Source organism: Schistocerca piceifrons, chromosome 2 (genome assembly GCF_021461385.2).
Source record: "Schistocerca piceifrons isolate TAMUIC-IGC-003096 chromosome 2, iqSchPice1.1, whole genome shotgun sequence".
In the NCBI taxonomy this organism is placed as follows: Eukaryota; Metazoa; Arthropoda; class Insecta; order Orthoptera; family Acrididae; genus Schistocerca; species Schistocerca piceifrons.
The window spans coordinates 301,415,323-301,428,066 of record NC_060139.1 but is presented as its reverse complement, the minus strand read 5'-3'; the positions used below and the strand labels follow the sequence as shown (position 1 = coordinate 301,428,066).

At 44.3% G+C, this 12,744-nt stretch overlaps 1 protein-coding gene across 1 annotated transcript in view; it reads right to left on the bottom strand.

Annotated features, from left to right (window-relative positions):
* The window catches only part of LOC124775339 (sodium-independent sulfate anion transporter-like), a 122,634-nt gene extending 112,533 nt beyond the window's left edge, over positions 1-10,101 (bottom strand). Inside the window, exon 1 of the mRNA XM_047250171.1 lies at positions 10,014-10,101. Coding sequence (XP_047106127.1) covers positions 10,014-10,101 — 88 coding nt within the window. The remainder of the gene's footprint in view (positions 1-10,013) is intronic.
* Positions 10,102-12,744: the final 2,643 nt, after the last annotated feature.

The following is a 12,744-nucleotide window of genomic DNA, read 5'->3' as shown; positions in this document are numbered from 1 at the left end:
GGAAGGTGCACGTGCCCGTCGACCTGGGACCAGACCGCAGCGACGCACGGATGCACGCCAAGACCGTAGGATCCTACGCAGTGCCGTAGGGGACCGCACCGCCACTTCCCAGCAAATTAGGGACACTGTTGCTCCTGGGGTATCGGCGAGGACCATTCGCAACCGTCTCCATGAAGCTGGGCTACGGTCCCGCACACCGTTAGGCCGTCTTCCGCTCACGCCCCAACATCGTGCAGCCCGCCTCCAGTGGTGTCGCGACAGGCGTGAATGGAGGGACGAATGGAGACGTGTCGTCTTCAGCGATGAGAGTCGCATCTGCCTTGGTGCTAATGATGGTCGTATGCGTGTTTGGCGCCGTGCAGGTGAGCGCCACAATCAGGACTGCATACGACCGAGGCACACAGGGCCAACACCCGGCATCATGGTGTGGGGAGCGATCTCCTACACTGGCCGTACACCACTGGTGATCGTCGAGGGGACACTGAATAGTGCACGGTACATCCAAACCGTCATCGAACCCATCGTTCCACCATTCCTAGACCGGCAAGGGAACTTGCTGTTCCAACAGGACAATGCACGTCCGCATGTATCCCGTGCCACCCAACGTGCTCTAGAAGGTGTAAGACAACTACCCTGGCCAGCAAGATCTCCAGATCTGTCGCCCATTGAGCATGTTTGGGACTGGATGAAGCGTCGTCTCACGCGGTCTGCACGTCCAGCACGAACGCTGGTCCAACTGAGGCGCCAGGTGGAAATGGCATGGCAAGCCGTTCCACAGGACTACATCCAGCATCTCTACGATCGTCGCCATGGGAGAATAGCAGCCTGCATTGCTGCGAAAGGTGGATATACACTGTACTAGTGCCGACATTGTGCATGCTCTGTTGCCTGTGTCTATGTGTCTGTGGTTCTGTCAGTGTGATCATGTGATGTATCTGACCCCAGGAATGTGTCAATAAAGTTTCCCCTTCCTGGGACAATAAATTCACGGTGTTCTTATTTCAATTTCCAGGAGTGTATATTTGAAGCATAAAAAATCTTTGATTCTTGGTTACTCCCGTATTTATACCCGCTTTAAGTGTGATGCCTTTTGGAGCTGGGTCAAAAGATTTAGTTTTGTTTTCCTTTTCACTGTTTGAGTGTGTTTGCTGTACATGTTGCAGCGGTCATCGTACTCTCGCGTGCATTGTTGTCGCCGGGCGCTGGGGCTCGAGGTCTATACCTGGGGCCCGTTGTGCCGCCAGTGGGTTTGTGCCCTGACCTGACATCGGGCTGCTCAGCCGTAATTACTTAATATATAATGTGTTTGATCTTTTGTAATCCATTTAAAAAGGTGAAGCATAACATGAATTGTTTAAAATCTTTTCTTAAAGCTGATCTTTATTTTTTCCCCACTTTTTATACAGAAAAAATACATTGATGGTTGTTACTTGTTACTGTTTTGGAAAAGAATTTCTTGTCGGTTAATAAATTTTGAAGGAGGTACTTAATAACAAATGACTTTAAATGGTTTTCCCCAGCCCTTCCTCCAGGACCTGACTGTCTGTGTTGTCTACCTAGCTAGACGCCCATGTTGCATATGACAACTTGCAACGTGTTTGAATGTGAGTAGATGAGGAGGAATGAATGAGAAGCAGACTGTGAGCTGCACAATGCTGCGGTTGGCTCTGGTGATAATACTCTGGAACTGTGCTGCTGTTTTGCCCCGATGAGAGCAGCTGGGAAAACATAATTGGCTCGTGGGCCTGTTGTAAGTGAAACGCGCTGCTTCTAAGATAACGATCTCCGATGCAGCGATATCGCAGCGGCATTTTCAGAGGCCACTTGAGTTTTCTTGCCAAATGAATAGGCGCCCTGGCATGGTCGAGTCGAGTAGAGAGCAATCCACGTGCTCCTGGGGTCTGTTAAGGCTAGTTTCTTGCGCAAAGTCTCTGGGTGCGGCTTCCGCCGTTACTGCTGAGCAGTGTGTTTTCGATAGATATAGCCTGGTTAACTTTTATTACTCCTTCTAATAAAGTAATGTACTCTAGAGTAGTATTCCACCTTGGTACTGATACTACACTTAATAGGATGTAAGATTTTTGATGGTAGGTCAAATGGTTCAAATAGCTGTGAGCACTATGGGACTTAACTTCTAAGGTCACCAGTCCCCTATAACTTAGAACTACTTAAACCTAACACATCCATGCCCAATGCATGATTCGAACCTGCGACCGTATCGGTAGCGCGGTTCCAGACTGTAGCGCCTAGAACCGCTCGGCCACCCTGGTAGGGTGGTAGGTCAACTGTGAAATCTATTCACATATTCACTCGGTTTAAAAACATTAAATGTCCCGTGGTACAAATCGATATTTTCTGAAACATATTAAGTCGTGTAAACCGTAGCTCCTTTTCTTAAAAGAAATGACCTTTTATAGTACCAAATTAAGTAAGAAGCTGCTCTAGCCACGAACCTTAGGTAGAGAACTGTTTAAAGAGGTAGATCTTTATTTGCCGCTTTATTGTACCCTTATTTGGTCTTGAAATTTTCTTTAAATAATACGCCACAGTTCAGAAGGAGAATGATGTCCGCAATCGGTATTTTTGAAACATCATGCGCTACCTAATACGATCCAAAACTCCACGCATAAAAACGGAATTTTTTTCGGACCCCATACCTCGGGTTCTACTTGCAGTGGAAAGGTAGGATTATGTGTTTTGTATAGCTTTTGAGTTGATGACAATTTATATACCAAGCTGAAGTATTGTGTTGCTATAACTATCCTACAGCACCTGGTCAAAGTCTGAATATTGCACAATTCCTCCAGCTTAGGCAACGGAATCAAATCGGTTGGTCCTTTCTGCATTAGTTGTGGTCTACAGTACGCCGTAAGAGGCTTATGGAGGCAGAATTTAGTTCATGGGCGCCTCTGAAATAATCCGAAAAACATGGTTTTTGAGTTGCAAAACCGAGCCGCGGATTCAAAGATGGCGATGCACAGCATATTGTACATTTTTTTACAATATCCCGATTTCTTACAACCGCAAAATTTTCTTGATATATTAAACCGTTTTCGAGGTACAGTGATTCAAAGTTATACTGTTAATACACGTAAAATCCGGTGTGAGGCGGAAAGTAGTTTATGAAGTGACGTAGAGCGGAATACTGTAAAGTGTCTCCTTTATCATCGATAGCTTTCTGGGAACTCCATGTTGTTGTAGTCCTAAAGGATATGCAAAATTTTTGTGTACGTAAAAAACAGTCTGAGTTGTAAAATTAATTTTGCGTTATTTCGGTTTCAAATAAGTAAACTATCAAACGTGTACTGAGATATAAAGCTCTTTTCTTATGAATGACATGTCCTACTGTAGCAGGGAAACGGCGGAAAAATGCTCCTATCGGAACACGAAAAAGGCGAATACGTTCTTGTTTTGAAAGGTTCTATCTGAAAAGTGGGGTACCGGCTGCCTCATTACATTTTCCTCATCACCTTTTAAAAATTTTCTCAAAAATTTTGGATTGTGAAAATATTCGCGCTTATTTATGCTGAGAGAGAAGGAAACAGTGACAGTGTAAAAGAGACGGCAAAGTACTAAATACTGGAAGATAGTAGACAGTGGTTGTGGTATAGAAAGACATAAGGAGACAATAGCACTGTGAGAGAAAGAGAGGGACACATTGGCGTGGAACATAGCTGACAGTGACGCTACAGTGCTAGGAAAAGAGTGAAGGAGACAGTGGCAGTGGGAGAAGAATAAGGGGAAGACGGAAAGTGGAAGTGGGAGGGGCCAGAGATAGTGAGAGACAGGATCTATGACTATGACGACGAAGAGAGAGATAGTGATAGTGAAACGAGAGAGCAGCGATGGGAAGAAATGTGTGAGATAGCACCAGTAAGAAAGAGCAAGAGGAAGACAGTGATAGTGATAGGTGACATCAGTAGTAGTAGTAGTAGTAGTAGTAGTAGTAGTAGGACAGAACGAAGGAGATTTGCTGTGAGACGGGGGACAGTTACAGAAAGATACAAAGAGATAATGACAATGAGTTGGTCTGAATGAGTGAGAGAGAATAGCCAGATGGGAGTGGACGAGTATGAGGGACTTATAGCGATGGATTGGTGGGTGTGAGCGAGTTACGGTTTTACGATTAGGGAGCTTGTGGGAGTGTAAGGCCAAAATGTTAGTTAAAATTTTTAAAGGAGCTGAGGAACATAGAATGAGGGAGCTGGTACCACACTTTTCAGTCACTCTTTTAAAACATGAGCATATTCACCTCGTTTGTGCTCTGATAAGAGCATTTTTCCTTTGGCAATCACAAGAAGAAATAATGGCCAATTCCGTTGTTAAAATAATTGATAAATTAATTTATGATTTGAAATACTTGATACATGTTGTTGTTGTGGTCTTCAGTCCTGAGACTGGTTTGATGCAGCTCTCCATGCTACTCTAACCTGTGCAAGCTTTTTCATCTCCCAGTACCTACTGCAACCTACATCCTTCTGAATCTGCTTAGTGTATTCAACTCTTGGTCTCCCCCTACGATTTTTACCCTCCACGCTGCCCTCCAATACTAAATTGGTGATCCCTTGATGCCTCAGAACATGTCCTACCAACCGATCCCTTCTTCTGGTCAAGTTGTGCCACAAACTTCTCTTCTCCCCAATCCTATTCAATACTTCCTCATTAGTTATGTGATCTACCCATCTAATCTTCAGCATTCTTCTGTAGCACCACATTTCGAAAGCTTCTATTCTCTTCTTGTCCAAACTATTTATCGTCCATGTTTCACTTCCATACATGGCTACACTCCATACGAATACTTTCAGAAATGACTTCCTGACACTTAAATCAATACTGGATGTTAACAAATTTCTCTTCTTCAGAAACGCTTTCCTTGCCATTGCCAGCCTACATTTTATATCCTCTCTACTTCGACCATCATCAGTTATTTTACTCCCCAAATAGCAAAACTCCTTTACTACTTTAAGCGCCTCATTTCCTAATCTAATTCCCTCAGCATCACCCGACTTAATTAGACTACATTCCATTATCCTTGTTTTGCTTTTGTTGATGTTCATCTTATATCCTCCTTTCATAGCAAGGCTAATTTTGAAATAAACGTAAAAAGTCTGTTCTACCAATTCCTTCCATTCCTCATAAGAACCCTTTCAGAAACTTGCAGCTTATACGGAGCCAAGTAAATGAATGCATAACTATTTCCATCTGTTATTGAATACGAAGTGTGTGTGAAGTCCTTAGGGACCAAACTGCTGACGTCGTCGGTCCCTAGTGTTACGCACTACTGAGACTAATTTAAACTAACGTATGCTAAGAACAACACAGATAGCCATGGCCGAGGGAGGACTCGAACCTCCTTCGGGAAGGGCCGCGCAATTCGTGACACGCGGCCTCTAAGTGCGCGGTCACTCCGCGCGGCTCTGTTATTGAACTAAATATTTTTGCTATCATATATGATAATTCAATAAATTTTCAGAGAGCAGTAGTACTTACACTGCTTACTTTAAAAACTGCTACATCAAGAAGGATATTAAATAACAAAAACGTACTAGGTAGATTACATCATTAAATTTGATGGCGATTTCTGATGAAACACGATGCGAACTTTAGTACATGGCTCTCATCTCAGGCAGCTACAATGATTCTAACGTCACTGGACACTGAGCTAACTGCGCTGGCATGAAAGAAGCTGACACTTCATTCTGTGGTACTTAAACATAGTTGCTGGCGAGAGATGGCGCACCAGTCTCTAGGCAGCCAATGACCAGTTGTTTTCAGTGGGTGAGAGAAATGGAGAACGTGCCAGGTAGGCCAGGGCGGCGTCGGCAATCTGAGGTCTTGAGCTATCTTCTACATCTAGATCATAGTCCGCAAGCAGCTTAACTATATGTGACAGAGGGTACTAACTGATTCCCCCTTCCCTGTTCCACTACCGAACGACGCATGGGAAGAATTGTTGTCGGTAAGCCTTTTTATTGTCTCTAATTTCTCGAATTTTTTCCTCGTGGTCATTACGTGAGTTATATGTGGAAGTAAGTCATATATTCTCCTACTCTTCCCGAAAAGTATTCTTTCGAAATTTTGATAGTAAATCTTCCCATGATGCACAACGTCTCTCTTGTGACGTCTGCCACTGAAGTTTGTTGAGTACCTCTGTAAAGCTCTCACGCAGACTAAACAAACTTGTGACGAAACTCTCTTCTCTTCGTTGGATCTTCTGTCTCTCCTATCAGTCCTACCTGGTAAGGATCCTAGATTGATGAATAGTACTCAAGAATCGGTCGAACAAGCGCCTTCTAAGAAACTTTCTTCGCGAATGAATTATATTTCCGTAATTTTCTTCGTATGAACTTCTGTGTGGAGTCTCCTTTTCGTACTATTTTTTTATGTGGCCATTCCACTAATTTCGGTCTGGGCAGTTACTCCTAGATATTTTACGGTACATACTGTTTCCAGCAGTTTTTCATCAATAGTTGTACAGTCGTGGCTTTCTTTTTCTGTGTAAGGGCAGTACGTTACATTTATTTACGTTCAGTGTCAACTGTCAGATCCTGCACCATTCATGAGTCCTCTGCAGGTCATTCTGCATTTCGATACGGCCTCCTGGCGTTGCAACTTTGTTATAAACAACCGTATCATCTGCGAACAGTCTTAAAGAGCATCCAACACTTTCTACTAGATCATTTATGTACCTTGTAAACATTAACGGTCCTATCACACTTCCTAGGCGTACTTCGACAATTGTCTTTACACCTGTCGATGTTGTTCCGTTAAGAGCGACGTGTCGGGCTCTGTCGGCAAGGAAGTCTTGCATCCAGTCGCAAATATGGTCCGATGCTCGATAAGCTCGAATTTTTTTGTTTTTGTTTTCACTAAACGGCAGTACGGGACGGCGTCAAATGCCTTCCTGAAGTCAAGGAACACAGCATGCTCCTAAGCGCCGTTGTCAACAGGCATCGTCACGGAGATCTATGAAACAGAGCACAGCTGCCAACCATAACAGACCAGGAATGTAACGGCTACTGATCAAATTATCGACTAAGCGAACCAGATGTGATTGTGGGGTGCACCCAGTGGCAATCCATTCTTTCACCGTTGATGCTGAGGCCTTATGAGGATGATGAAAACTGTCTGGGTACGTTCGTCCTCCCCGGAGCCTCCACATATTCATACGCTCATAGTGATGCTGTATACACAACTGGAACTTGTCTGAGAAGACAGCGCTTTGTAGGTCGCACCACTGACGGTGAACCTCTCTCTGCTACGAGGGGAGATGCAACAATCGTCGCTGTGCCGACAGTCCGTGAAACTCTAGACGTTACTGAACTGTCCTTGTGGATATTATGTTATGTTATGTTATATTATGTGAACCCGGGACCTAGAAACGACGGAGAGGCCCCGTCCTCGCCGCAGCAGCAGTGGGCTCTGCTGTGCTCAATAAGCCATTACGAACTGAAAAGGTTATTCTTTATTCGGTTCTTTGTCACTGTATTGTGCCTCAGTCGCCGAGCGGTTCTAGGCGCTTCAATCCGGAACCGTGCTGCTGCTATGGTCGCAGGTTCAAATCCTGCATCGGGCATGGATGTGTGTGATGTCATTAGGTTAGTTAGGTTTAAGTAGTTCTAAGTTCTAGGGGACTGATGACCTCAGATGTAAGACCCATAGTGCTTAGAGCCATTTGAACCATTTGTGCCTCAGTCGAACTACAGACGGTCAGTGAGTTTCCTATCGTCTGCTGGTATCGTCTGAACGTGTACTGTGGTGTCACCGCCAGACACCACACTTGCTAGGTGGTAGCCTTTAAATCGGCCGCGGTCCGTTAGTATACGTCGGACCCGCGTGTCGCCACTATCAGTGATTGCAGACCGAGCGCCGCCACACGGCAGGTCTAGTCTAGAGAGACTTCCTAGCACTCGCCCCAGTTGCACAGCTGACTTTGCTAGCGATGGTTCACTGTCTACATACGCTCTCATTTACAGAGACGACAGTTTAGCATAGCCTTCAGGTACCTCATTTGCTACGACCTAGCAAGGAGCCATATTCAGTTACTATAATTACTATCTTCAAGAATGTATTGTGAACAGAAAATATTGTGAATCATGTACCGTCAAGAGCGACGTTCATCATTAATGGATTAAAGTTAAGTATCAAACTAATTACGTCCGCTTTCTGAATTCTCATTCCTTGTCATGTTCCAGACCTCACGTCAGTATAGTTCTTCCCTCCTCACGCCAGCCTGCGTGAGCTGAAACGCGTGCATATCGGCCTCTACTCGTAACACGGTGTTGGCTTTTCTGCTAACACAAAATGTACCTGCCTTTAGTTCTTTCGAACGTCACATTCGAGTTCAGAGGAAATTGGAACATGAACTGGGGGCACAGAAAAGATATACAGGGTGATTCAAAAAGAATACCACAACTTTAAAAATGTGTATTTAATGAAAGAAACATAATATAACCTTCTGTTATACATCATTACAAAGAGTATTTAAAAAGGTTTTTTTTCACTCAAAAACAAGTTCAGAGATGTTCAATATGGCCCCCTCCAGACACGAGCAATATCAACCCGATACTCCAACTCGTTCCACACTCTCTGTAGCATATCAGGGGTAACAGTTTGGATAGCTGCTGTTATTTCTCGTTTCAAATCATCAATGGTGGCTGGGAGAGGTGGCCGAAACACCATATCCTTAACATACCCCCATAAGAAAAAATCGCAGGTAGTAAGATCAGGGCTTCTTGGAGGCCAGTGATGACGTGCTCTGTCACGGGCTGCCTGGCGGCCGATCCATCGCCGCGGGTAGTTGACGTTCAGGTAGTTACGGACAGATAAGTGCCAATGTGGTGGCGCTCCATCCTGCTGAAATATGAATTGTTGTGCTTCTTGTTCGAGCTGAGGGAACAGCCAATTCTCTAACATCTCCAGATACTGTAGTCCAGTTACAGTAGCACCTTCGAAGAAAAAGGGACCAAAAACTTTGTTGGCTGAAATGGCGAACAAATGTACAACTGAATGAAACTTTATAGCTCCCTTAATTCGCCGACAGATAGTGCTTAGCTCTGCCTTTCGCCGTTGCAGAGTTTTAAATTCCTAAAGTTGTGGTATTCTTTTTGAATCACCCTGTATTACAAATAGAATTTCCCTCACTGAAAAACTTTGGAAAACAACAGGGCTATTTTAGAAGCTAATAACTGACTTGCAAAGTCTTATCGACAAGTGGTGCATAAAAACCTGTACACTAGTGTAAATTCATCTGATTTGCTTCACAACAGAATTATTGTAAGCTAAACGTTGTTGCTTTTTCATTCGATGTCACATTTATGTAACACAAGGGAGGTTACCGTCCTCAAATATGAATACATGTTGTATTTGCATCGTCCTACTATAATAATAACGACAATGAAAACAATAATCTACTTTTAACAATGTAAAGTGATTACAATTTCGAGCATCAGCTGTCGATCGTGTGTTGTCGACAGTGACTAATTTTTTTTTTTTTGTTTAATGGTTCTGAGCCCTATGGGACTTAACTTCTAAGGTCATCAGACCCCTAGAACTTAGAACTAATTGAACCTAACTAACCTAAGGACATCACACACACCCATGCCCGAGGCAGGATTCGAACCTGCGACCGTAGCGGTCGCGCGGTTCCAGACTGTAGCGCCTACAACCGCTCGGTCATCCCGGCCGGCAGTGACTAATTGTAAGAGAATGTACGCTACGCGCGCATGGTGGCCGCACGGCGATACAAATGCCGACTGTGGCTGGGGTCAGTTTCGCGGGCAGCTCATGTGCCGAGCTTGCTGTAAACAACCCCATTTCTTCATTGAAAGTACGTTGGCCATCGGGATTCAGTTCGAAGCGGCACTCATCACTGGTACAGCTACTGAGAAATATAGTGACAAGAGAAAAGAAAAACCTGTGCAATATTATTATCACTGACAGAAAAGAATGGTTTCTCATTGACTATCTCGTCGCCGAAACGATCTACTCGAAACGCGCTGGCGACTGAATACCTGCTACTCGTGGCTGGTGGCCACTTGTCTCGCACTTGTCCTCTGGCCGGCTGCCGCCGCGGTCGGCGGCCGAGTAAGCTCCATCCATGGTCAGTGCCCCGCCGGACGCACGCACACCGGGAAGGCACTGTTGCCTAGAATAGCCGCGGCTCTAATTTGCGTGCTGGAGCTCGTTAACGCGCGTCAACCTGACAGCCAGGCAATCACAGCGGCGTCGCCGCGGCGGCCGTGTTACCGGCGCGTTGCGGCGCCCACGCGCCGCTGACTGGGCCGAGGCTGCCAGGGTGGTGGTGGGACTGCCGCAGGGTCAGGCGCCGAGCTGAGCGCTGCTTCCAGTCACCCGGGTAAGGGTCTCGTTTAACTCGCGTGACGAGAACTGCAGCGCCATTCCCACTTTCCCTGGAAGGACGAGGCCAAAACAACTCCACCTGACGCCGACACTCTGTGTCCATTTGCGTCAAAGTTATTAGGTTGGTGCATAAGTTCGTAGCGTTCATGTTTTGCATGTCGGTATTCCGGTTGCTATGGATTTATTTATCGAAGTCATTTTTTATTTGTAGTTCACTGTTGCTATTTAAGTTTACATACTGTCACTTTCTTATTTGGAGATAGTTATTGGAAGAAAATGGAGAAATCCATTTCCGACATGTTCTTCTGCTTGAGTTCCATAGAGGGGTGATACCAGCGGAGGCCGCCAAAAATGTTTGCGCCGTGTATGGGGATAAAAGACGAGGCCTAGTAGAAATCCTTGGGTGACAGAAGAAATATTGAATTTAATTGATGAAAGGAGAAAATATAAAAATGCAGTAAATGAAGTTGGCAGAAAGGCATAAAAACTTCTCGAAAATGAGATCGACAGGAATTGCAAAATGGCTAAGCAGGGATGGCTACAGGACAAATGTAAGGATGTAGAGGCATATCTTACTAGGGGTAAGATAGATACTGCCTACAGAAAAATTAAAGAGACCTTACATGGGGTCTTAATTAAATATGATTGAAAATACTTTTTAGTATTTAGTATGTCCGATTACGCTGTTTCGTAAACGGTTGGCCCTGACTAGTATTATTACGCTATCTGACTGCAAAGAACAACAACAAGAATGAAATGAAATTTTTCGTTAACACAATTAATTAATTAAGTCCCCAGCAACTATAAAACCTACTAAACCAAAGCACAAGTATAACTGTTCTGTATGTGGGAGTGTGACTCAACGTACACATCTGGCACGGTTCTTCTCCAACAAGACAAGAATTTTTTAATACCAATTATACTGACGTGATAAAAGAAAATTAGAAATACTATAATTGCTCAAGGAAAGTAGAATTACACTCTAATACAAGAACACACGCCAGATGCTTTGTTGACTGAACCTGTAATGACGCATTATTTAACACACTGAAATAAAAACAAACTGAGTTAGTTACCTCATTTATATTGATGAAAATCATTCTAATCCTTACATTACATCTCAACCAGAACTCTCCAATATCACATCTCAGCAAGCACAGCCTACAAGCACATCTCAACAAACACTCTCTGCTACAACATCTCAGCACAGACTACCACGAGACCTCGACAGGCACTGACTACTACGAGCTCTCTCCAAGCACTGACTTCTACGAGTTCTTAACAGGCACTGACTACTACGAGCTCTCCCCAAGCACTGACTACTACGAGTTCTTAACAAGCACAGACTTCTACGAGCTCTCGACAAGCACCGTGGAGGCGGCTTAATAATACTCTTTGGCGCAATCTCTGGCGCAGTGGCTCAGTGTAGCCACCTTTCATATGCCCCTCCTCCACAGGCCAGAATTTGATGGTATTTTTGTCAGCATTGGTGGTGAAAATACCACCAAATTCGTCCACAAAAATACAGACAAAAATAAAAGATAATATTAATACCTAAATATCACATAATTAGTTAAAATTTTGGCTTTGCACTGACCTTTCAATAACCTAATATATAAAATACAGTAGGCAATACAAATTCTTTTCATACATGTGGCTTTACATAATAGTTTACACAATACATAAAAAATCAGTTTATACAAATGTTCACATAAAATTCTTTTAATTATTCAAAAAAAAAAGTTGATAATTCCAGCCCAGCAATGGTCAACAGGTGCAAACACCAACAAGTGACATCATTTCAGCAGAAGCAGTCCATCAGTTGCACCCAGCAATGTTGAGCAGGTGCAGACACCGACAAGTGACATCATTTCAGTAGAAGCAGTCCATCAGTTGCACCCAGCAATGTTGAGCAGGTGCAGACACCGACAAGTGACATCATTTCAGTAGAAGCAGTCCATCAGTTGCACCCAGCAATGTCGAGCAGGTGCAGACACCAACAAGTGACATCATTTCAGTAGAAGCATTTCCATCTGTGGCACCCAGTAAAGTTGAGCAGGTGCAGACACCGACAAGTGACATCATTTCAGTAGAAGCAGTCCATCAGTTGCACCCAGCAATGTTGAGCAGGTGCAGACACCGACAAGTGACATCATTTCAGTAGAAGCAGTCCATCAGTTGCACCCAGCAATGTTGAGCAGGTGCAGACACCAACAAGTGACATCATTTCAGTAGAAGCATTTCCATCTGTGGCACCCAGTAAAGTTGAGCAGGTGCAGACACCGACAAGTGACATCATTTCAGTAGAAGCAGTCCATCAGTTGCACCCAGCAATGTTGAGCAGGTGCAGACACCAACAAGTGACATCATTTCAGTAGAAGC